The sequence below is a fragment of the Sciurus vulgaris genome (genome assembly GCF_902686455.1).
Source record: "Sciurus vulgaris genome assembly, chromosome: X".
NCBI lineage: Eukaryota > Metazoa > Chordata > Mammalia > Rodentia > Sciuridae > Sciurus > Sciurus vulgaris.
The window spans coordinates 73,746,400-73,770,799 of NC_136471.1; the positions used below are offsets into that span (position 1 = coordinate 73,746,400).

Below are 24,400 nucleotides of genomic sequence, written 5' to 3' on the forward strand. Positions count from 1 at the left end.
GATTCCCAACTATTTTATTTTTTGAGGCTATTGTGAATGGGGTTGTTTTCCTAATTTCTCTTGCACTGGATTCATCATTGATGAATGAAAATGCATTTGATTTATGGGTATTGCTTTTATATCCTGATACTTAGCTGAATTCATTTATTAATTCTAGAAGTTTTCTGGTGGAGTTTTGTGAGTCTTCTAAATATAGGATCATGCCATCAACAAGTAGTGATAGGTTGAGTTCTTCTTTTCCTATTCGTATCCCTTAAATTTCTTTGGTCTATCTAATTGCTCTGGCTAGAGTTTCAAGGAGCATGTTGAATATAAGTGGTAAAAGAGGGCATCCCTGTCTTGTTCCAGTTTTTAGGGGAATACTTTCCATTTCTCTGCATTTAGAATGATGTTGGCCTTGGGCTTAGCATAGATAGCTTTTATAATGTTGTGGTATATTCCTACTATCTCTAGTTCGCCTAATTTTTTTTTTTTTTAACAGTGCTGGGGATCAAACCCGGGGCCTTGTGCATGCAAGGCAAGCACTCTACTGACTGAGCTATCTCCCAGCCCTTGCCTAATATTTTAAAAAATATTTTTTAAGGATATTGGTCTGAAATTTTCTTTCCTCAATGTGTCTCTGTCTGGTTTAGGTTTCAGGGTGATATTGGCTTCATAGAGTGAGTTTGGGAGGGTTCCCTCCTCTTCTATTTCATGAAATACTTTGAGAAGTATTGGAATGAGCTCTTCTTTAAAGGTTTTGTAGAACTCGGCTGAGAACCCATCTGGTCCCGGACTTTTCTTTGTTGGTAGGCTTTTGATGACTTCTTCTATTTCATTACTTGAAATTGATCTATTTAAATTGTGTATGTCCTCCTGGTTCAGTTTAGGTAATTCATATGTCTCTAGAAACCTGTTGATGTCTTCGAGATTTTCTATTTTGTTGGAGTATAGATTTTCAAAATAGCTTCTGATTATGTTTTGTATTTCACTCGTGTCTGTTGTGACATTTCCTTGTTCATTCCGAATTTTAGTAATTTGGATTTTCTCTCTCCTTCTCTTTGTTAGTGTGGCTAAGGGTTTATTAGTGCAGCCACTCTGGAAAGCAGTGTGGAGATTCCTTAGAAAACTTGGTGTGGAACCACCATTTGACCCAGCTATTCCACTCCTTAGCCTATACCCAAAGGACTTAAAATCAGCATACTACAGAGATACAGCCACAACAATGTTCATAGCCACTCAATTCACAATAGCCAGATTGTGGAACCAACCTGGATGCCCTTAAATTGATGATAAAGATCAATATCATCAATTGATAAAGATGGATAAAGAAACTGTGGTATATATATACAAGGGAATATTACTCAGCCATAAAAAATAATAAAATTATGGCATTTGCAGGCAAATGGATGAAATTGGAGAATATCATGCTAAGTGAGATAAGCCAAACTCAAAAAACCAAAGGATGAATGATCTCTCTGATAAGCAGATGATGACACATAATGAGGGGTGGGAGGTGGGCAAGAATGGAGGAAGGAGGGACTGTATAGAAGGATGGATAAGAGGGGTAGGGGGGAGAGAAAAATAACAGAATGAATCAAAAACTATTACCCTAGGTAAATGTATGATTACACAAATGGTATGCCTCTATTTCATATACAGAGAAACAAGATGTATCCCATTTGTTTATAATAAAAATGAATTAAAAATATTTTTTAATTGTAATGGATCTTTCTTTCTGTGGGGGTGCTGAGGCTTGAACCCAGGCCCTCACACAGGCCAGACAAGTGCTCTACCACTGAGCCTCAACTCCAGCCCCTCCAGTGTTTCGAAAATGAGGAGGTACTGTTTTTGTCAAATGCTTTTTCTGCGTCTATTGAGATGATCATATGATTCTTGTCTTTAAGTCTATTGATGTGATGAATTATGTTTATTGATTTCCTTATGTTTATCCAACTTACCATCCCTTGGATGAATCCCATTTGGTTATGGTGCACTATCTTTTGGTGGGGTTCCTTTTTTTTTGTCTTTTATTTTTTTTTGGAACTAGGGGTCAAACCCAGGGCTTTGCAAATGTAAGGGAGACACTTTGTCACTGAGCTACATCCCAGCCCTGCACTATCTTTTCAGTATGGTTTTGTATGCAATTTGCCAGAATTTTATTGAGAATTTTTACATCTATGTTCATCAGGAATATTGGTCTGAGGTTTTCTTTCTTCGATGTGTCTTTGTCTGATTTTGGTATCAGGGTGATACTAGCCTCATAGAATGAGTTGGGAAGGGTTCCCTCCTTTTCTACTTCATGGAATTATTTGAGGGATTATTGGTGTTAATTCTTTTTTTTTAAAAATTTATTTATTTTAGTTGTAGATGACACAATAACTTTATTAATTTATTTTATACCATGCTGAGCATTGAACCCAGGGCCTCGCACATGCCAGGCAGGCGCTCTACCACTCAGCCACAACCCCAGCCCGGTGTTAATTCTTTGAAGGTCTTGTAGAACTTGGGGGAGAATCCCTTTGGTCCTGGGCTTTTCTGGGTTGGTAGGCTTTGATGGTATCTTCTATTTAATTGCTTGAAATTGATCTGTTTAAATTGTTCATTTCTTCTTGATTGAGTTTGGGTAATTCATGTTTCTAGAAATTTGTTGATGTCTTAGAGATTTTTTTTATTGGAGTATAAATTTTCAGAATAGTTTGTAATTATCTTCTATTTTTCAGTAGTGTCCATCGTGATAGTTCCTTTTTCTTCACAAATTTTAGTAATTTGAGTTTTCTCTTTCTCTTTGTTAGTGTAGCTAAGGGTTTATCAATTTATTTATTTTTCCAAAGACTCAACTTTTTGTTTTGTCAATTTTTTCTTTTTGTGGTGCTGGGGATTGAACCCAGGGCCTTGTGCATGCTAGGCAAGCACTCTACCAACTGAGCTATATCCCCAGCCCTTTGTTTTGTCAGTCTTTTGAATTGTTTCTTTTGTGTCAATGTCATTGATTTCAGTTCTGATTTTCATTATTTCCTGTCTTCTGCTTTTGTGTTGATTTGTTCTTCTTTTTCTAGGTCATTTATTTGTTGATTTTTCTATTCTTTTAGTGAATGAGCTCAATTAAATGAACTTTTCTTTTAGCATTGTTTTCATAGTGTCCTAGAAATTTTGATATATTGTATCAGTGTTCTGATTTACCTCTAAGTATTTTTTTATTTCCTCCCTGGTTTCTTCTGTTATCCATTAGTCATTCAATCAGTCATGTATTATTTAGTCTCCAGGTGTTAGTGTAGCTTCTATTTTTTATTTTATCTTTGATTTCTAATTTTATTCCATCATGATCTGATAGAAGGCATGGTAGTATTCTCTTTTTACATTCACTAAGTGTTGCTTTGTGGCATAACATATGCTGTTTTAGAGAAGGATCCATGTGCTGCTGAGAAAAAGTGTATTTGCTTGTTGATGGATGGAATAATCTATATATGTCAATTCAGTCTGAATTATTGATTGTATTATTCAATTCTATAATTTTTTAAAAATTTTTTGTTTGAAAGGTCTCTCCAGTGGTTTATATGGAAAATATTTTTATAAGTACAACACCGTTATTTTTTATTTATTTATTTTTATTTGGTACTGAGGATTGAATCCAGTGCCTCATATGTGTGAGGCAAGCACTCTACCACTAAGCTACAACCCCAGTCCCTGTATGGGGACTTTTGTTTAGAAAGAAGGTTGATTAACAGAGGGGAAAAAAGACCTAGCCAGTGGTGTGAGAGGTGTGTTAAAGTCACCCAATATTATTGTGTTGTCATCTATTTGATTCTTGAAATTGAGAAGTTTGTTTGATGTACATAGATGCACCATTATTTGTGGCATAAATATTTATGATTATTGTCTCTTACTGATGTATGATTCCCTTAAGCAGTATGAAGTGTCCTTCTTTGTCCCTTCTGATTAACTTTGGCTTGAAGTCCACTTTATCTCATATGAGGTTGGAAACCACTTATTTATGGAGTCCATGTGAGTGATATGTTTTTTCCCAAACTTTCACCTTCAGTCTGTGGATGTCTTTTTCTAGTAGGTGAGTCTTTTGAAGACAGTATATTGTTGGATCTTTATCCAGTCTGCCAGTCTGTATCTTTGGATTGATGATTTTAGACCATTAACAATTCAGGGTTATTACTGAGATGATTTGTATTTCTGGTCATTTGGTTTATTTTTGTTTTTTAACTTGACTTTATTTTTGCTTTGATAGACTTTTGCTTTTGTGTCGTTCCTCCCTTTGGTGGTTTTCATCTTTTTTTTTCCCCCATTTCCTCCTTGCGGAATATTTTGCTGAGAATGTTCTATATTGCAGGCTTTCTAGTTGTGAATTCTTTTAACTTTTATTTATCATGGACAGTTTTTATTTCATCTTCAAATCTGAAGCTTATTTTTCCTGGATATAAAAGTCTTGGTTGACATCCATTTTCTTTCAGAGCCTGATATTTGTTATTCCAGAATCTCCTGGTGTTGAGGGTCTGGGTTGAGAAATCAGCTGAGGTCTGAATTGCTTTCCCCCTGTATGTTATTTGATTTTTTTTTCTCACAGCCTTTAAAATTCTATCCTTATTCTGTATGTTAGTCATTGTCATTATAACATGCCTTTGTGTGGGTCTGCTGTAATTTTATACATTTGGGGTCCTGTAAGCCTCTTGTAGTTGATTTTCCATTGCATTCTTTTGATTTGGGAAATTTTTTGATATTACATCATTGAAAAGATTGTGTATTCCTTTGGTTTGTATCTACATGCCTTTGTCTATTCTGATAAATCTTATAGTTGGTCTTTTCATATTATCCCATATGTTTTGGAAATTCTGTTCATGGATTCTTACCACCTTCTCTGTACGGTTGACCGTATTTTCAAGCGTATGTATTTTGTCTTCCTTGCCTAGGGTTCTGTCTTCCAAGTGGTCTAGTCTGTTGGTGATATTTTCCATGGAATTTTCAAGTTGGTTTATTGTTCTCTTCATTTCAAGGATTTCTGCTTCATTCCTTTTTATAATCTCTGCCTCTTTATTGAAGTGATCTTTCACTTCCTGTGTTTTTCTTTCCAATACCACTTTTTTTTTGAAGATCAGTCTATCTATGTATCTTCTAAACTTCTCGGACAATTCTTTTTACTGTGTTATCTTCGAATTCTGTTGTTGGAACATCTTGGTTTGTTTGAAATACTTTGTTCCCTTGTTTTTTCATGTTGTTTGTGTGTCTTCTCATGCAGCAGTATGGAGCTGAGACAGAGTAGATTCTACCCTGTAGTCTTACAGTGTCCCTGAAGGCTTCCAGTACCTCATCTTTAAGGGGGAGACCAATACTAACAGGACTCATGTGAGCAATATGCTACCTTAAACCAAATAACTCTTATTAAGGCATTTACAGTTTTTTCTGAGTAAACAAAAATGATGTGTTCAGTTATTATCTACAATATGAACAGTAAGTTTGCTAAAAGGTTTACTATTTCAAATGAGGGATCAAGAGGGGACAGAACTAGTGTACGATGTGATGTTTATAAGGTAGAAGGAGACACGATAGAGATAAAAATTTATAGTAAGAATGAAGGAGGAATTAATAGAGGTTGACTGTTACCATGAGAGAAGTGAGAAAGAGAATCCAGGGAGACAGGTAGTTGAGAGAAAAAAATATATAGATTAAAAAAAACAGTAAAAATATAAGAACATACAACCAAACTGTTATATACTCTTCAGATCGTCCCTCTTTTCAATAAATTGATGCATGAAAAATATTTGGGTTCAGCGATGGTAGAGATGTGAGGGGGAAAAATAAGGAAAGTTGATATGGAAAATTGATGAATTGCTTCCATTGGCTTTTAAATATTTTTTTCAGCTTTGCTTCTCCTCTAATCGGTGGGGTTGTCTGATATTTCATCTTAGCTCTAGTCCAGTAGGTGCCAGACCAATTGGATGGATAAGCTGATAGCAAGATGCCCTCACACTCTCTTCTAGTCTTCCTACCTGTTGTAGCTGACCCCCCTCCATCCCCATGCACTTCAGGACTCAGTGAGCTGGAGAGAGCCCACTTTTCTCCAGTTTCTCCAACTTGTATTTCCCCCTGAGGAACTGCCCCCAGTCTCTGGCTTTCCACAGGCTTGCCAGGCCCAGACTGGCCCATGCACACCCAGTTGCAATCTGACAGACCTGGGCTTCAGTTTCCCCAGCCTCTCCCTGGCTGCAGTCCCAAGATCTCAATCCTGTTTCAACTTGCAGAGAGACCACGAGGGATGCACTTACACAAAGGAGCACCCCTGCAAAGAGGCAGCCAGATGGTGGCCACTAGCACATCCAGCAGGAAGTCCTCAGGTGCAATGAGACCTGCAGGTACCCTGACAATATATCTCCAGGCCCTTGCCTGTGTCCCTAGACTGAGACAGCTGCACCCTGAGATGGTGGCAATGGTGGTGGCAAACCTGCAGTCCCCTTTGACCCTGGTCTCCCAAGACAAGACCTGGCTGAGTCCCAAGTTGGCAGCAACTGCATGGAACCAAACTTGCACCTACCTTAACAGTGAACTTGCGGGCAACAGTGGGCAGCAGGAGCTCTGTGGGTGGTCTGTGGGTTTTCTGCAGGCAAATGCTGGGTGCTTGGTTGGGTGGACGGCGGGCAATGGGCAGGCAAAAGGCGGGTAAACAAGCAACAAGTGAGTGGTTGACTGCGGTCAGCGAGAGATCTGCATGCAAATGGTGGGCGATAGATATCCTGGCAAAGGGCTGGTGATCATGGCATGACAAACGGGGGCAAAGAGCAGGGGATTGGTGGGCAGCTAGTGCTATCTCACAGAGAAATAGTATTTCCTCTGCTTGAATCCGGAGTCCTAGAGTTATAAGGAATGCAACCTCCATCTAGTTCACCTTCTTGGATCTCTGAATAATTTATCACTACCTTTATTAATTGAAATATTACTAAGGGAGTAAAGGAGGCATTTGTGTTCTACACTCCATTTATTTATATTAATATTTATTAATACTTGAATTTTTTCCACGAATATTCTCTTACTATCATTATTTAGTGGTATGCTTAAATTGTACCAGTTTTGACCATTATCTGGATGGCTCCCACTTACCTTTTTATAAGTCCTCAACATTCCTTGAACTTCCTTTCTGCTTCCACAAGATATTCAAGTGTTATTTTCCATCTGCTTTCCCTAGCCATGGAATCAGTTATTTCTCCCTGTAGTTTCTGATTCCTTTTAGTGCAATATTATATTTTGAAACCAGTATCAGTGTACATGATGTGCTCATTACCAGGATGTCTTTGGTTCTGGGCGTTTCACAGAGAAAGCCAGTATATATGTGTGTTAAATTTTCATGAGTCAGTATTAACTTCTAATTTAATGCCACAGACTTCTTTCTAGTCTTCCCCTTTTTTACATTCATAACTTTGTTTCTCCAACAGAAAGAAAGCTGACTTCCATTGTCCTCAATTTTTTTTTCTTTGTCTAGTCCTTATTCTACTCATGTAATTTCAGAGTTGCTAACCATATCACCACAAAAGAAACCTAACTAGTGTTCAATATTTGTTTAAAATTCTTTTTGTCTCTAGAATTGTTATATTTTCAGAATCCTGTGTTCACTTTCTAGTTGAGTTCTGCTTCCTTTTTTTTTTTTTTCTGTGAGCGTGTGTGTTGCGGGGTCAGTCTTGGGGTCTTGCACATGCTAGGCAAGTATTCTATCACTGAGGTATTTTCTCAAGCCTTTTTTTTTTTTTCTGTCTGGGGATTGAACCCAGGGCCTTGTGCTTACAGGCAAGCACTCTGCGAACTGAGCTATATCCCCAGCGCACCTTTATTTTTTCATTACTATTTTTATTATTTTTGGTATTGGGATTGAACCCAGGAGCACTTTACCTCTGAGCTATATCCCCAACCTTTTTCTTTGTAAACTTATTTTAAAACAAGTTCTTGCTAAGTTGTCAAGGCTGGCCTCAAACTTCCAGTATTCCCACCTTAGATCCTGAATTTACTGGGATTGTAGGCATGTGTCATTACACCCCGCTTTTTTAAAATAATTTTTATTTTGAGGGAGGATTTGGCTGTTACTCAGGCTGGCCTCAGAGAACTTGTGATCCTACTGCCTCAGATTCCTGAGCAGCTGGGATTCCAGGCAGGCTCCACTGTGTCCAGCAGAGGAGTTCCATTTGTGGGGCAGAGTAGCTTCAGTTGCACAAACACATATTGATTACAAATATCAGTTGCTATATAAACTCTGGACAGTATACCTAAGGGACTAGAAACAGACAAAACAAAGAAATTGAAAGAGGAGGCAAAACAGGGAGAAGGAAATGCAAGTGACTGAATTCCCTATTGTTAATCTTTTTTGCTCTGGGGATGGATCCAGTTACCTCCCATCTATGATAGTTAAGGCTTACATTAAAAGCTGCAGTATTATTTGATATGGTAGGAAGGAAGACATTTGGGATGACCATAAGCAGCTATAAAGTGAGTAGGGAGATACCATTTACAAGAGAGCCACTGAATGGGAGTTACAAATTTTATATAATTGAACCCCCCCCCCAACCATAAAATCTCTACCCATTTATACCTCTGGCTGAATTGACTAAGGGAATCCTAGATTCCAGGCAGCCTAGTTAGGGCTATGAGAACAGAACAAAGCTTCCTGCTGTTTCCTACAGAGTAGAAAGACTTTGGTTTTGATTTCAGGTAAATTAACTGTCTGCTTTCACACAATTACAAACTTTTTGGAGGAGGAACCTATCTGAATGAAGGGTCTTCACTGGATCTTCTTCAGTGTTCAGTATCCAATGTCACATACTATATAGACCAAGAAAGGAAATATCACCCATGCTTTAAAGGAAAGGGAATCAGTGAAGACCAGCTTACATATTGAAATTTGCAGACCAGAATATAAGCAGCTATTTTAACTATGCTCACCTGCAAAAATCCAAATATGTGAATGGACACATAGGAAATTCCAGTAAGAAACAGAACCATAGGACGAAAACCAATATGAAATTCTCTAACTGAAAAATTTATTTATTTATTTTTTTTGTGGTACTGGGGGTTGGTCTCAGAGGTACTCCACCATTAAGCTACATCCTCAGCTCTTTTTGTTTTCTTAATTTTGAGACAGGGTCTTGCTAATTTGCCAAAACTGACCTTGCACTTGTTGATCTGCCTGCCTCAGCCTACCAAGCATTAAAGAATTAAATTCTGAAAAACAAATTATTTTATTTAACTAGACAGTAGAGGTAGCAGATGTGCCAATGATTTGGTAATAGGCTAATAGAAATTATCCACTCTGAAAAAAGAAAACATTAAAAAACATATAGAATAACTTGCTTCTCAAATTTTCTCCCCAAGAAACAACTATAAAACTTGACAGTTATCAACTAAACATATGTAAAGAATAGGAATGTTACTGTAATCTCAGTGATATGGGAGGCTGACACAAAGGAGGATCACAAGTTTGAGGCCAGCCTCAGCAATTTAGTGAGACCCTCAGCAAGGTACTTAGACTCTTTCTTAAAAATAAAAAAAAAAAATAAAATGGACTGGGGATGTAGCTCAGTGGTAGAGAGCCCCTTGATTTAATCCCTATTACTAAAAAAGGAAATTGTGAGTCTGTAGATATAACTCAGTAATGTGCTACCTGGCATGTACGAAGCCCTCAGTTAAATCCCCACCCAGTACTGAAAGAAGAAGGGAGGGGAGAAGAGAGGAAAAACATTTAACTTGTATTCAGGGAAAATTATGAGTAGAATCTTTTAGTTGGTTTTGTATATATACTAATCTTGCATATATTTTGTTAGATTTTTACCTAAATATTTCAGATTTTTAGCAGGTTTTAAAAAATTTTTGAGAAGGATCATGCTGTGTTGCCCATGCTGGCCTCAAACTCCCTCGATTCAAGAGATCATCCTGTTCCAGTCTCCCAAGTAGCTGGAACTATAGGTCCATGCCAGTGCTCCCTGCTTGGTCGCTATTTTAAAATCTGTTGTTTTAAAATTTGAGCTTTCATTATTTCAGTTAGAGTTTCTTGTATTTTACAGTACTATATTTAATAATAATAATAATAATAGTAGACCATGGTTTTCTTAGTTTTAGTGGGAAACAATTCAGTCATTCAAAATTGTTTGATGTTTATTGTATAGATTTCTTATAACTTTATATAAAGTTTGGGATATTCCCCTTGACTTCCAGTTTGCTGATTTTTAAAAAACTGAGTTTTTATTGAGATAATCGTAGATTTGCATGTAGTTGTAACAACTGATAGAGAGAGCTCTACTCTTTGTTCAGTTTCTCCCAATTGTGACATTCTATAAAATAATAATGAAACATTACCAGAATATTGATATTGGTAAAATATACCAATCTAAAAGTCTGTTTCCTCATTTTTACTTGAACGTGTGCTTACTACACGATACACTGTTTTATTACCTATTATTGCTTTATGTATATTCTACCATAGTCAAGATATAGAACAGTTTTGATCCACTTATGGACATTTGGTTTATTCCCACCTTTTGATTATTATGAATAATGTTATTATAAACATTTGTGTAAAATTTTGTATCTGACCATATATTTTCATGTTCTTCAGTATAGGGTTGGGATATATGGCAACTTTTAAATTGTTCGAGGAAGCAGCAAACTGTTTTCCAAAGTGTCTATATACTATTTAACAATTCCACCAGTAGTATATGATTCTGATTTCTCTGCACCCATTCCAAATGTTGTTATTTGACTTTTTGATTCAAGCCATTCCAGTTCATGTCAAATAGCATGTCATTGTGGTTATGGTTTTCAACTGCCTGATAGCTAAAGATATTGAGCATTGTTTTGTGCTTATTCATAGTTTATATGTAGTTTTTAGAGACATGTTTATTCAGATTTTTTGCTCATTTTAAAAATGTTTGTCTTTTCATTGTTGATTTGTAAGCATTCTTTATAAATTTTATGCTTTTGTGGTAAAGTATGCAACACAGAGAATGTGTCATTTGAACTGACTTTAAGTGTACATTTCTGTAGCATTAAATACAGTTAATGTGTAACTGTTGCCACTATCCATCTCCAAAATGTTTGTATAATCTCCAGTTAAAGTTCTGTACCCATAAAGCACCAGCTTCCCAGTTCCCTCCTTTCTCAGCACAGCAATTATCATTCACCATTGTCTCTATGAATTTGACTTTAGGAATCCCCTTTTATACTAAGGGATGCCTAGAATATTATGAACATCGTATTTACTTGTTTTTTCCTTATCTAGACATATCTGTGATAAACTCACCTTTTTATTTAATGGGAACACTTTATAATTCCTCTTTGGATTATTCATATTGCTCACATCACTACTAGTGCACTTTCAAGCTATTGTTAAGTAAAATAAGGGTAACTTAAACATATGCTCATGACCAACTTGACTACTAAGTGACTAATAATATGGAAACTGTATACAGTACGAATACACTGAACAAAAGGATGATTCATGTCTCTGGTGAGGAGTGGAATTATTCAAGATTTTATCATGCTATTCAGAATGGAATGCAGCTTAATTATTATGAATTGTGGCCAGGGTGATAATGAATCCCTATAATCCTAGCTACATGGGAGGATCCCTTGTTTGAGGCCAGCCTAGGCAATTTTGGGAGACCCAGTCTCAATAAATTTAGAATAGGGCTATGGATGTAGCTCAGTGGTAGAGCACGTGCCTAGGAGACATACGTCCTTGGGTTTAACACCCAGTACTGCCAGAGTGGGGGGAGAGGGAAAACCTTATGAATTACTGTTTGAATTTTCTTTTTAATAAATATTAGACCACAGTTGTCATAGCTAACTGAAACTGCAGAAAGTGAAACCTTGGATAAGGGTAGACCATTGTACCTAGGGGTCTCAGGTAAGTGGAGTCATGTAATCTTTGTCCTATTGTGTCTAATTTTATTTAGCATAATATCTTGAAGGTTTATCTAGATTGTAGTATGTATCAAAATATCCTTTTTAAGGCTTAATAGTATTTATACCACATTTTTTAAAAATTTTTTTTAATTTATTTTTTTATTTTTTTATACCACATTTCATTTATTCATTTCTCATTGGATGCTTGGTTTAGATATATGATTTGAAAGTATTTTGCCCCATTCTATGATTTATCCTTAATTGAAGTACAAAAACCTTTTGATGAAGTCAAATTCATCTATTTTTTTTTAAATTTTGCTGCTCATGCTTTTGGTGTCATATCTAAGAATCCATTACCAAATCCAAGGTCATAAACCCCCCCCCCCAGTTTCTTCTAAGAGTTTTGTTTTGTTTTTTTGGGGGTACCAGGGATTGAACCCATGGGTGTTTAACCACTGAGCCACATCCCCCATCTTTTTAAAAATAGAGACATGGTCTCACTGAGTTGTTTATGGCCTCGCTAAGTTGCTAAGGCTGACTTGGAACTCACGATCCTCCTGCCTCCACCTCCAGTCACTGGGATTACAGGGGTGCACCACTGCCTGGCTCTTCTAAGAGTTATATACATTTAATTCTTACATTTTTGTCCTTTATCTATTCTGAGTTAATTGCTTTATGTGTGGTGTGAAGTGGGAATTCAACTTCATTATTTCATAGAGGCTCTCTAGTTGTCCTAGCACAGTTTGTTAAAAACTGTTTTTTCTCTATTTATTTCTCTAAGGGTCCTGGTACCCTTAAAAAATCAGTTGGCTGTAGCTATAGGAGATTATTTCTGGACTTAGTTTTGTTCTGTTGATCTGAATGAGCATGAAGCTTCCCTTTTATTTATTTAGTTTTTGGATATTATTTGCCTGAGTTCCTTTCAATTTCATGTGAATTTGTTTGTGTGTTGGATATTAAATCCAGGGCCTAGCAAATGGTAAGTATACATTCTACCTCTGAGCCATACCCCTTATCCACCATATGAATTTTAAGAATAAGCCTGTCAGTTTTTACAAAGAATTCTTTTTGGAATCTGATAGGGATTACATTTTTTTTTTCAGTAGATTAGTTTGGGGAGTGTTATTGTCATTATGAGCATAAGATATTTTCCCCTTGATTTAGATCTTCTTTAATTCCTTTCAATTATGTCTTCTAGTTTTCGAAGAATAAGCTTTATACATTTTTTTTTCTGGTGTAGGGAGGGTCTTGCTGTGTTCCCTAGTCTGGCCTTAAACTCCTGGACCCTAGCAATTCTCCTGCCTCCCTATTTGCTGGGATTAAAGGCATGTACCACTTTACCAGGCAGGTTTTTGCTTCCTTTTGTTAAATTTATTTCCAAGTACTTTATTTCTTTTGATTCTGTTGTAAATGGAATTGTTTCCTTAAGTTCATTTTCAGATCATTCATTGCAGATATATAGACATACAGTTGCTTTTTGTATTTTGTTCTTATATCCTTCTACTTTTCCAAACTTACTGATTCTAGTGGTGTTTTCAGTGGATTTCTTTGTCTTCTGTATATGCAAGATCGTGTCATGTCTGCATAGGGTTTGTTTTACATCTTCCTTTTCAATTTTCATATCTTCTCTTTATTTTTTCTTGCCTACTTGTTTTGGCTAGAAACTCTAGTGAAAAGTTGAGTAGAATGGCAAGAGCAGGTTTTCTTGTCTTATTCCTAATCTTAAGGGGAAAGCATTCAGTTTTTTACAATTAACTATGAAGTTATCTGTTGGGCTTTTGTAGATTTTTGGTAATACTCCTTTTTTTCCTTAATTTATTAAAAAGTAGACATTTTGTGGAGCTGTTTTATGTTATTTTTTGAGCTGTTTTAGATTAACAGCAAATTTGAATGAAAATACAATGAGTTTCAGTATGTTCCTGTCCTCCCACAGTTTCCCCTACTGTCAACAGAGTTTTATTTTTTGATACTGGCTATTGTATCCAGGGGAACTCTTCCACTGAGCTATATCCACATCCCTTTATATTTTATATTTTAATTTTGAGACAGGGTCTCAGTAACGTGCTTAGGGAACCTTGCTAAATTGCTGAAGCTGGCCTTGAACTCAAGATCCTTCTGCCTCAGCTTCCTGATTTCCTGGGATTGTAGGTGTGTGCCATATCATCCAGTACCACTCAACTTTTTGCTCTCTTCATAGCTTTTCCTCTTTCAGAATGTCATATAGTTAGAATCATACATGTGTATCCTTTCTATATTGGCTTATGTAACTTAGTCATATGCTTTTAGGTGTACTCTAGGTCTTATTGAGGCTTGATAGTCCATTTATTTTTAGCTCTGAAATATTCCAGTGTTTGGATGTACCACAGTTTAGTTTTCTATTCACCTTCCAAAGGTCATCTTGACTGCTTCCAAGTTTGACAACTATGAATAAACCTTATAAAGATTTTTATATATAAAATTTATATAAATACAAATGTTTATAAACCTGCGTGCAGATTTTTTGTGAACTTTTGTTTTCAGTTCCTTCCTGTAAATAAGCATGTAGCTACATCCCATAGTAAGAGTGTGTTTTGTTTTTAAAAAAGCTAAATGCACACTCCACCATACCTGACAAAATGTTGGTAACTAGAATGGTTACTCTGCTCTGTACTGGGGTTTGAGCCTAGAGCCTCAATCATGCTAGGCAAGTGCTGTACCACTTAGCCACATTCCCAGTCCTCATTGCTCTTTTAATTTGTAGTTCTGCAGTGACATATATTGTTGAGCATGTTTTCATGTGATCATTTACCATCTGTATAACTTCATTCAGGAAGTGTCCAGATACTTTTTGCCTATTTTAAAATCAGGTGGTTTTATTATTTTTGAATTTTAAGAGTTCTTTGTACAGTTTGGAAAATTGTCCTTTATCAGAGATGTGATTAGTAAAGATTTTTTGCAAATTAGTGGCTTGAGTTGTCATTTGAAGTTTTCTAGTATTTTGTTGAGGACTTCTGTGTCTATATTTCTGAGTGATACTGGTTTGTAGTTTTTTTTGTTTTTTTTTTATTATCTTGTCTGGTGCTGGACTAATCAGGGTAATGCTGGACTAAGAAAATGAATTGGGAAGTACCCCCCCCCCTTTTTTTTTTAGAAGATTTCATAAAGAATTTCTGTTAATTGTCTTTTAAATATTTGGTATAATAGAGTGGTTAAAACATCTGAGCCTTTACTCATTTTCCTGGTAGTTTTTTATTACTAATTTAATCTCTTCAGTTGTCTATTTACATTGTCTATTTTTTCTTGAGTCATCTTCAGTGGTTTATGTGTTTAGAAGTATGTTGTTTTATATGTTACTTAATTTTTGTCATATAGTTCTTATTATTCCTTTTATTTTGGTGAGGTTGGCGGTAATGTCCCTCTTTTCTTTTTGATTCTAGTAACTTAAGTCTTGTCTCTTTTTTTACCTGATCAGTTCAGCCTAAGGTTTATCCCATTTCTTCAGAGAACTAGCTTTTGATTTCATTGATTTTTCTATTGCTTTTGTATTTCATATTTCATTAGTTTTATTAATTCAATTCATCATTTTCTTCTTTCTGTTTGCTTTAGGTTTAATTTGCTCTTACTTTTCCAATTTTTATGGTGAGATGAAATATATTTGAGTATTTTGACTTTCTTGTATAAGATGGAGGCTTTCTTTTAATGGGAAATATCCTAGAAAATTATAATAGGAGATGTTTTGAAACCAGTGTACTCTTTTTAGAAATTTCATGTTTTATAAGAAGCAGTGTGTCAAATGAGAGTGATTCTAGTCAGAATACTCTTCTTGGAATATTTTAATATGAGTATTACCAATACTGTAATACTTTGCAGCTTGAAAATGGATTCATGGTGTCATAGGTATTGTTGTTCAATTTGATAATATGTCAAAAAGATAATGTTCTGTATTTCTAATTTTTTAGATAAAACCAGTGGTTCTGCAAATAACTCTGATATGATGGAAAATAACAAGGATGAGGTAAGAATAATTTGAAGTATTTAGAAGATTTACTAATTACCAATAATTAGCTAGAGTATATTGTCATTTTATTGTTTATAGTCAGTACCTACCTATGTGTAAGGGTTTTGTTTTTTAGCTTGGTAGTTGTCCAGTTTGAGATTTTCATTGTTTTTGATATTGTTGCTTTACTTGAGCAGTTTACCTAAGTCAGAACACTGAAGGATTACTAACAGATAGATATTTAATAATAACCATCTAAAATGGGTATTTTAGCAATGGTGTTTGAGGTAGGTGTTGCATGGCTTCATAGTTCTTAGATTTCTTAAAACTTGGTATTCAGAGTCTCCTAAGCATTATTAAAGCAACCCAATACTGAGTTTCTTTACCTGATATGCAGGTCAACACTATGATTTTGAGGTTCTTTCTACATAGTGGCAAAAAGAGGGTAAATTTAGTATCTCAGTGCAAGTTACAGAAGTGACTTCATGTAATATGTTAGCATAGAGAAAATTGAAACTCAAAAAGTTTCATTTAAGATCTAAAACTTTAGATCTGAAAATTTCCTTCCTACTTTGGTGTCTAATTACCTAATTACCTCTGTACCTTTGTTCTATCTTTTGAACAGGGCAAGGATCATCATATAGCAGTGTATCACCTCTGTTCCCCTAGTATGCAACAGTGATGTTTAAAAAAGACATATATGAGGATTTAGCTCAGTGGTACAGCACTTGCCTAGCATGTGTGAGGCATATGGTTCATTTTGCAGCACCAGAAAAAGAAAACCAAAGACATGAATTTGGGGTTGGAGATGTAGCTTAGTGGTAGAGTGCATGCTAGAGGATTTAATTGCTAGCACCAAAAAGAAAAAAAGAAAAAGCACTACTTCATGTACAGAGAAACAAGATGTATCCCATTTGTTTATAATAAAAATAATTTTAAAAAAGAATAAAAAAGCAGAAATTTTATCTTTAGTCAAGGACGCCTGACAGTAAAAATGAGAATTAGTTCTTTTGAAGATTTTAGGGATTGAATCCAGGGCTCTGCATGTGCTAATTTTATCACTGATCTATATCCTTAGCCCCTAAGAATTAGAGTTTGAAGTTTCTTTTAGGGAATTAATTTTAGGCATGTAAAGTATCTCATTATATCACTGTATCTAAGATCTTGTTATTTAGCAAAATGGATGCTTCTTTGAGAGTTTTCCTTACCTTTGTATTTTTTTCTCATGTTTAGGGAACCAGCTCTTCAGAAAAATCCAAAGCTTCAGGATCATCACGATCAAAGAGGTTGGTTGATAGTGAAGGGAAAAAGTTATTTTCTTTTTCTGACTGTTTTATTTTCTATTTCCACATATATAATTCATTTTCTGAATTTACCTCAAGTCCTCTTGTTTTGAAACTTTTATAAAAACACGCATATTTTAAAATGAGCAATATGGTATAATAAATTTCCTTGTATCTCCTGGTTTCAACAAGTCATTCTAACTTTGAAATTTAAAGGAATTTCTAGAGAAGGATTTATTATGTAGCAGTGGTCCTTGCAATATATATGTAGTTCTTTTCTTTTGATAATGTATGTGCTTAAAAAGGAGAAAAGAAGAAAAGTTAAATGTGTCAGACAACATGTTTTTTTTTTTTTAGGATTATGTAAAATTATCTAGAATGTGGAGTAGTCATTACAGTTGTAATTTATAAGATCAAAAAGTGCTAAATTTTTTTTTGTTCTAAATTCTCAAGTTATACGTGAGGACAAACTACTTCCAAGTATTCTTAATGTTCAACCCACAGTCAAATGTGTAGTTATTACTAGAAGTTTGCAGTTTAGTCTATTTTTTGGACTTTTTTATTGTTTTTGAGCAATGGGAATGTTTCTTAATAAACATAGCTTGCATGTGTTATCAGTTCATTCTCTAAAGTAGTGATTCTTAAAGATAGCCAAAAATTCCCTTTGTAGCTTTTTCAGGATGCACATGCCCTATTCCTACCTCAGGCCTACTGAATCATAATCTTCTGTGGTAAGGCATAGAGATGTATGCTTCCCTAAGTGATTTTGATATACATACATATCTGCTTGAGAGCCACTGCTAAATCTAAACATGTTTATGTTCTTGGAATGTCAGTCCAGTTGTCAGACATGTCCATAATTCTATGGACTTAATTGTTTCATAGGAAACCTTCAATTGTAACAAAGTATGTAGAATCTGATGATGAAAAACCTTTGGATGAAACTGTGAATGAAGATGCTTCTAATGAAAATTCAGAAAATGATATTACTATGCAAAGTTTGCCAAAAGGTAATGTGTATTAATTTTTCATATGAAATTAAAATTGAAATTATTTTAAAATGTCATTGTTATAAAATTGGAACTTGATTACTGCTAGCTATATATAAAGGACCAAGATTGGCATTTTACTTATAGTGATCTGGAAATGTATTAGTATGGTAACAATCGCATGTTCTTGAGGTTAAAAATTTGGAGCATTCAATTATGTTTGAAAAGAACAAAATCAGATATTTTTTCTTTCTGTTGTGTTTTATACTGGGGGGGGTCATTTCAGTTTCCAAATTATACTTTAATGTGGAAATAGGTTTAAAAGTTTCATATGTTGTTTTGATTCAGTAAATGTTAATGTTCTTGCTTTATGTAAAACACGTATTGAGTATTCCTAAAAAGTTAGAAAAAACATTTACAATTTAGTCCTATTGCAATCTTATTTTTTGTGGTGCTAAAGGTCAAACCCAGGGTCTCACACATGGTAGGCAATTGCTTTACTGCTGAGCTACTTCCCCACCCCTATCTTATTAGATTCTTAAATTCCCCAAGGCTAAAAGCCAGAGTTAACTATTAAAGGTAGATAAAGGTGTATTTTTTAATTAGTCTTTAAAAAAAGTTTGTCACATACCTCTCAACTCTTAGAGTTCTAATTGTAAAAAATATTAATTAGATTGAGGAAAAGGTCCAAATGAAAATCTTGGACTCTCATAGCTCAATTTTGAGAGCAGTGTGATTGCATGATGAGAGAATGAAAAGGGACTTGGTAATTTTATGGTGTTTCAAAGTGTCAAAATGTTAGTTTACCCCCCATTGTTAACTATGTTCAAGTTTCTTAGCAGATTTAAAAAAAATATTCTCATAGTCAGATTTCTTATAACAGTGTTTATTAAACCTTGTTCCCTGTCTACATTTATGTTTTTGTGATAAATTTTTTAAATTATAGAAGTTTAAGGAATATGGTGAGTAGGAGGTATTGTGCTTTGCTTATAAATAGGATAAATTTGGAGTTATAAAGTGAAAAGATAAATGAGGAAAGGGAATGATGGAAAGAAGAGGGGTTGAAGGAGAATAGATGGGCCTACCATTTACTTAGCTTTGCAAATCATGTCTGACAATTTTGTGTAATGGTTTTTATGGCCAAGGGCAGAAACAACTAACTCGGGAGACTGAATACCAAAGGCAGTGACTCTTTGGATTTTTACTTTATTGGTGGATGTCACTCGCAGTGCTGAATGATGTAAGAACTAGGAATTCAAACTTTTAATGGCACTATGGAAGAAAGTTAGTATAGGATGTTCCTAACTAATTAAGCTAAGCTTAGTTCTTTCATACTAAAAAAATCTATTCATAATCTTAAATCTGGTTGGTTATTTTTCTTGTTATAATACTACAATGAGTATGTTTGGGTACCAGACTCTTAAAGAATTAACTTCTTTAATTCTTAAAACAATGTAGTAAGGCTTGTTTCTGTTGTTAGAGATGAAGGAACAAATTCAGAGGTCAAGGAATTTTTTTTCAGTTTGAAATTAAGAATCTAAGATTTTAACCCAGATCTGTCTTAATCCAGTGCTAGTGGGTGTTCTTTCCAATTTGGGCTTTAGTTCCAGTTAGAGAAGAATCTTCAGGAAGGAAGGGCTCAATTACTTTTTGGTTAATTTAAAATCTTTAACTCTTTTCAAAATGCTGGGGCTTCTCTGAGAGTATATAACATGAAGTAATTGTTTTCAATAACATTTTTTGGGGGAATGGGGATTATTTAAATATACCACAATCTGTAAAATCTCAATCCTGTATGTTCACCCCTTCTTCAGATATTCGGAAATTCATTTAACAACTAGATGCTGTAAGTTGCTAAAATCTGCTTCTTGATTGCCGTAGACCTATATTTTAGAGGGAGCACTGGCAACTACGTGCTTTTACTTTCTTAATTGTTGTCAGTAATAGCCAATTACTAATCTGAGCAATGTAGTTAAAAGTTAAGACCTGGATCCTTCTTACTATGCTTGTTTAATTTGCTCTTTAGAAAATATTACATTAATTTAAAAAGATAACCTATTTCCTCAATCCATGTTTTATAGTTAAGAAGGATCATTCTAAAATATTTAATAGGAACCAACAGAGGATCTCATTCTATAATTTTATTGCTAGAGCACTTCAGCTTAAGTATCTTAAAGTAATTACTACTCAAGAACTTTGCAGGGTAGTGAATCTTTGACATACTATTTGGGAAATGTGGTAAAATAGGTATGGCAGTAATAGAATGAACTTCATTGTCCCCTCCACACATCCCCACAAAATAAAATAAAACAACACTTAAAAATCTTTTTCCAATATTCTGATTTGGATTATGAGATGAATAGGATGCCTTTTCATCCTCTAGATTACTCATTTTATGAACTCTTCATGGAATTTAGTCTGAATGTTCATATTCATAACAGCTTTTGTGATAGACACTATAAAAATTCAAAACTGGGATGAGGCTATTTGATTCATACATTTCTGTTACAATTAGTTCATAATACCTCCCCCTCCTGAACTGTATTCCAATAAGTAATCTGATTGTTGAAATCTGGCCCTTTATCTACTTCCCCATTTTATTTACTTTTGTGAGGTCCTTAGACAAGTATTTTAAAGCTTGAAAGAAACAAACTATGTACCAGCAATGTTGGCTTTATCTGAACTGAAGTCTTGTACTTCACTTGCACATTTAATATGTGTAATGGTTTTTTAAATGAAATCATTCTAGGTACAGTGATTGTACAACCAGAGCCAGTGCTGAATGAAGACAAAGATGATTTTAAAGGGCCTGAATTTAGAAGCAGAAGTAAAATGAAAACTGAAAATCTCAAAAAACGCGGAGGTAAATACAAGTGAAAATGAACCATGAGTTTAAATTGCTGTTTATGACCATATCAGAAAATCTTATGTGCTTACTAAAAATACCTCCACTTTTCTGCCCATTGTTTTTTTAAAAGCACTATTTAAAAATAACTTCTGTTTCTCTTTGAGCTCTGAAGCAGAAAAGGTTTATACACTACTTATCTAAAGTCCTTTGCCTTCAGTGGCTATTCAGTTATCTCAAGAAACTTGGCATTCCCTTCCTCCACCATCGTTCTATCATACCTGTATACCAGAATACCATGTGTTTCCCCTTAATCAGAATTTCAGATTTGTGCAAAATCTTGCCCATGGCCTTTAGGTAACTGCATACATATTCAGAACATTGTTACATAGAGTGACAGACATCTGCGTTTGGTATTTCCTGGGGTACTTATTAAAAAAGCAATTTTTTGGGGGGGCAGTTACCAGGAATCAAACTGAGGGACACTCAGCCATTGAGCCACATGCCCAACACTATTTTGTATTTTATTTAGAGACAGGATCTCACTGAGTTGTTTAGTGCCTCACTTTTTCTGAGATTGAATTTGAACTTGTGATCTTCTGCCTCAGCGCTGGGATTACTGGTGTGCATCACCATGCTCAGCAAAAAATGCAAATATTTTGACTCCACTCCTAACGAGATAGAATTTCTGGGGATGAGGTCAAGAATGTGCCCCAATTTGTCCTTAAAATATACCCAAATTTTGAATCCGTTGATGCAGTTAAGAGATGAGTAGGAAAGAGAAGGGAGCTAGAGCCAATAAACCTCCCTCCATCTGTCTGAGCCACCTCCCCTTTGTCTATTGTCACTTATGTTCACAGCCAGACTGGCTAACAATCTATATAAACTTAGGACCAGGAGAATTCATCTAGAAATTTTATGAGAGTGGAGTATGTTTCCCACTTGTTCATTTTTTACTTTTAATTAGTGCCCGTATATTCTATTTGGGCAGATTAACAGAGTCAGAAAACATAACCATAAAAGATATGAAGCTCTTAAATATAGAACATGATAGTAAATTTCTAAATAGAAACAAAGGTGTGGCCATTTAATACTGATCATGTTATATAATTGTGAAATAATAGTGAAGTTCTTATATTGGTGAAAGTGTGCAGATTTTAATTATCTTGATGGAGCTAATAAAATATATCTGTAGTTGTAAAATATCAGTTTTCAGATGAAATAATTTGTGAGGTTGCTTGTGAAGATCAAGGAAATGTTGTTTAGCCTTTTGTCCACAAGGGGGTGATCAACCCTTTTGAGTATAAGGAACATTTTTTGAAATCTAGTTCATAGTAGGGAAATTGCCATTGCAGCAACACAACTTAGTTGAAGCTAAAGTACTACTCTTAAAGAATCAGCAAGTAGAAGGTGATGGTAAGGATTAGTAATGTGATAAGAGTTTCTTTCCTCTGAGCATGAGTTCTTTAGCAGAGACAGACGATTATGTGTATTGCATTGTGTCAGTTAATGTTTAAATGTTGTCTTTTGGGAAGGGACCCTAGAGCAGTCAGTGTGAGAAATGTGGATAGGACTTCAGAGCAGAATAAAGAATCATTGTTGGGGAGGGTATTCCTAGTGCCACTCTGGTATGCTGCTGGTGTTTGGTCTCAGCTAATATTGTTTTCTGGAATATTTTGTTGAATGTTCTGTGTAAGAATGTTTATATCATGCTTAAGTGAATATGTATGTGTATAGCCATATAGCTGCACTTAATTCTTTTACGTTTATTTTTGTCTTAATGATTTGTTACATCTGTAAGCTGTCAGCATTCACACAGGAAATTTCATTTTAGGCTTATTTTATATGCATGGTGAATAAACTAGTGATCTGAGATATTGGATTGCTGTAGTTAGTATTCAAACTTTTTGGTAAAATTAGTTCCAAAACTGAAGCCTAATTTAGAACACTGTCAAGAAGGTAAACTTTATATATAAAATAATATTTTTATTTGGAACAAAATTATAGCACAGTGTCATAGTTAAAGTGATCATTCCAGGAACTACTTTTAAAAAAAATCATAGCCTGTTTTGACATACTTTTCCCAGTTTAGTTGTTAAAAAATATGTTACACCTAACTTTTCTACATGGCAAAATAATTTTATTCTCTCTTTAAACACCAAAATGTATTGAGCTCAGAAATGAAAATGTTTTTTTTCCATTTACACACTGTTATAATCTTTTAGATATTTCATAACTAGATATAAAAATTTAAAACATACGTGTAACAGAAACAAGTACATAAAATAAAGTAACATTTCAACATTTTACCATATTTGCTTCAGATCTCACTTAAATAAAATATTGGTTCAGTCCTACTCTCATCCATTTCCCCTTCTTCCCACCCCACAGGTAATGATTATCTTAAAGTTTTATGCATGTGCATGTGTATGCATGTTTTTCTATGTTTTCTATATATGTATTTATTCAAAAAACATTTTTCATTTAAAAAATAAAAAATAGTATGCTATATATATGTATATATATATATATATCTATCTCCTTTGGGAACATTTCTCATTCAACATTGTTTTTGAAATTTATCCATGTCAGTAAATATACATCGAGTTGATTTTTCACTGTTGTATAGAATTCTTACAGTATAGTTATTTATTTCTCAAATATGAAATTATTTCCAGTTTTTTATTTTCTAATTTTCTAATTGGTGCTATAGTGAATATCCTCATATACAATTCATTTTTCACGTGGAAGAAATTCTCCAAAGGATCACCTACTTTTAAATAATTCTTGAGTGATATATATGCAGTAGCACTTAGAAGATGCTGAATTAATAGTATTTAACATTGGGTGCATATTCAAACTCTAGCTTTCATTTATCTTGTTTATCTGAATGAAATTATTATTTGAAATGAAAAGTACACCAAATATTTGTTTCTGTTAAAACAAATAACAGAATACATGAATACCCAAGATAAAACACCAATGTAGGACAATGTTATTAAAAATATCCTATTAATAACATAGAGTAAGCCTTGAAATTCTCTTTTATCCTTATACTTTATACTATTTTATCCTCTGCAAGTAAAGATACAATAATGTTTGGGTCCATGGTTGCTTTGGATCTTAAAACTAACCAAACACAAAATAGAAAATTGTAAGTTGAGAAACACTTGTGGCATTTTGTCTCAATTAGGGATAGAGACCTTTTTTTGGGGGGGGGGGTGTTTCTTCCAGTTGTTTCCTTTTTATTTGTGAATGAAGGCATTTTCACTGACCTCTTTTGAATCATAATCTACCATTTTATTTGGATCAAAGTCTTGGTTGCACTTCAGGATCTTGTATCAAAAAGAAAGAGGGGGGTGGGGAGGGATTTCAGTTTCTTGTTTTAGATGTGGGAATGGCTGGCTGTGTTTTTTTCCCCCCTTTCTTTTTCTTGAGATGG

General features: G+C 34.6%; 1 protein-coding gene across 11 annotated transcripts in view; it reads left to right on the forward strand.

The window, feature by feature from the left end:
* Positions 1-24,400, forward strand: part of ATRX (ATRX chromatin remodeler) — a 236,556-nt gene that overhangs the window by 59,384 nt on the left and 152,772 nt on the right. For 9 of the 11 annotated variants that reach the window (XM_079123003.1, XM_079123002.1, XM_079123004.1 and 6 more), the window contains 4 exons: positions 15,804-15,859; positions 17,075-17,127; positions 18,010-18,134; positions 20,863-20,976. In XM_079123003.1, coding sequence (XP_078979129.1) covers positions 15,804-15,859; positions 17,075-17,127; positions 18,010-18,134; positions 20,863-20,976 — 348 coding nt within the window. The remainder of the gene's footprint in view (positions 1-15,803; positions 15,860-17,074; positions 17,128-18,009; positions 18,135-20,862; positions 20,977-24,400) is intronic. The other 2 variants (XM_079123001.1, XM_079122996.1) reach the window with 1 other exon arrangement.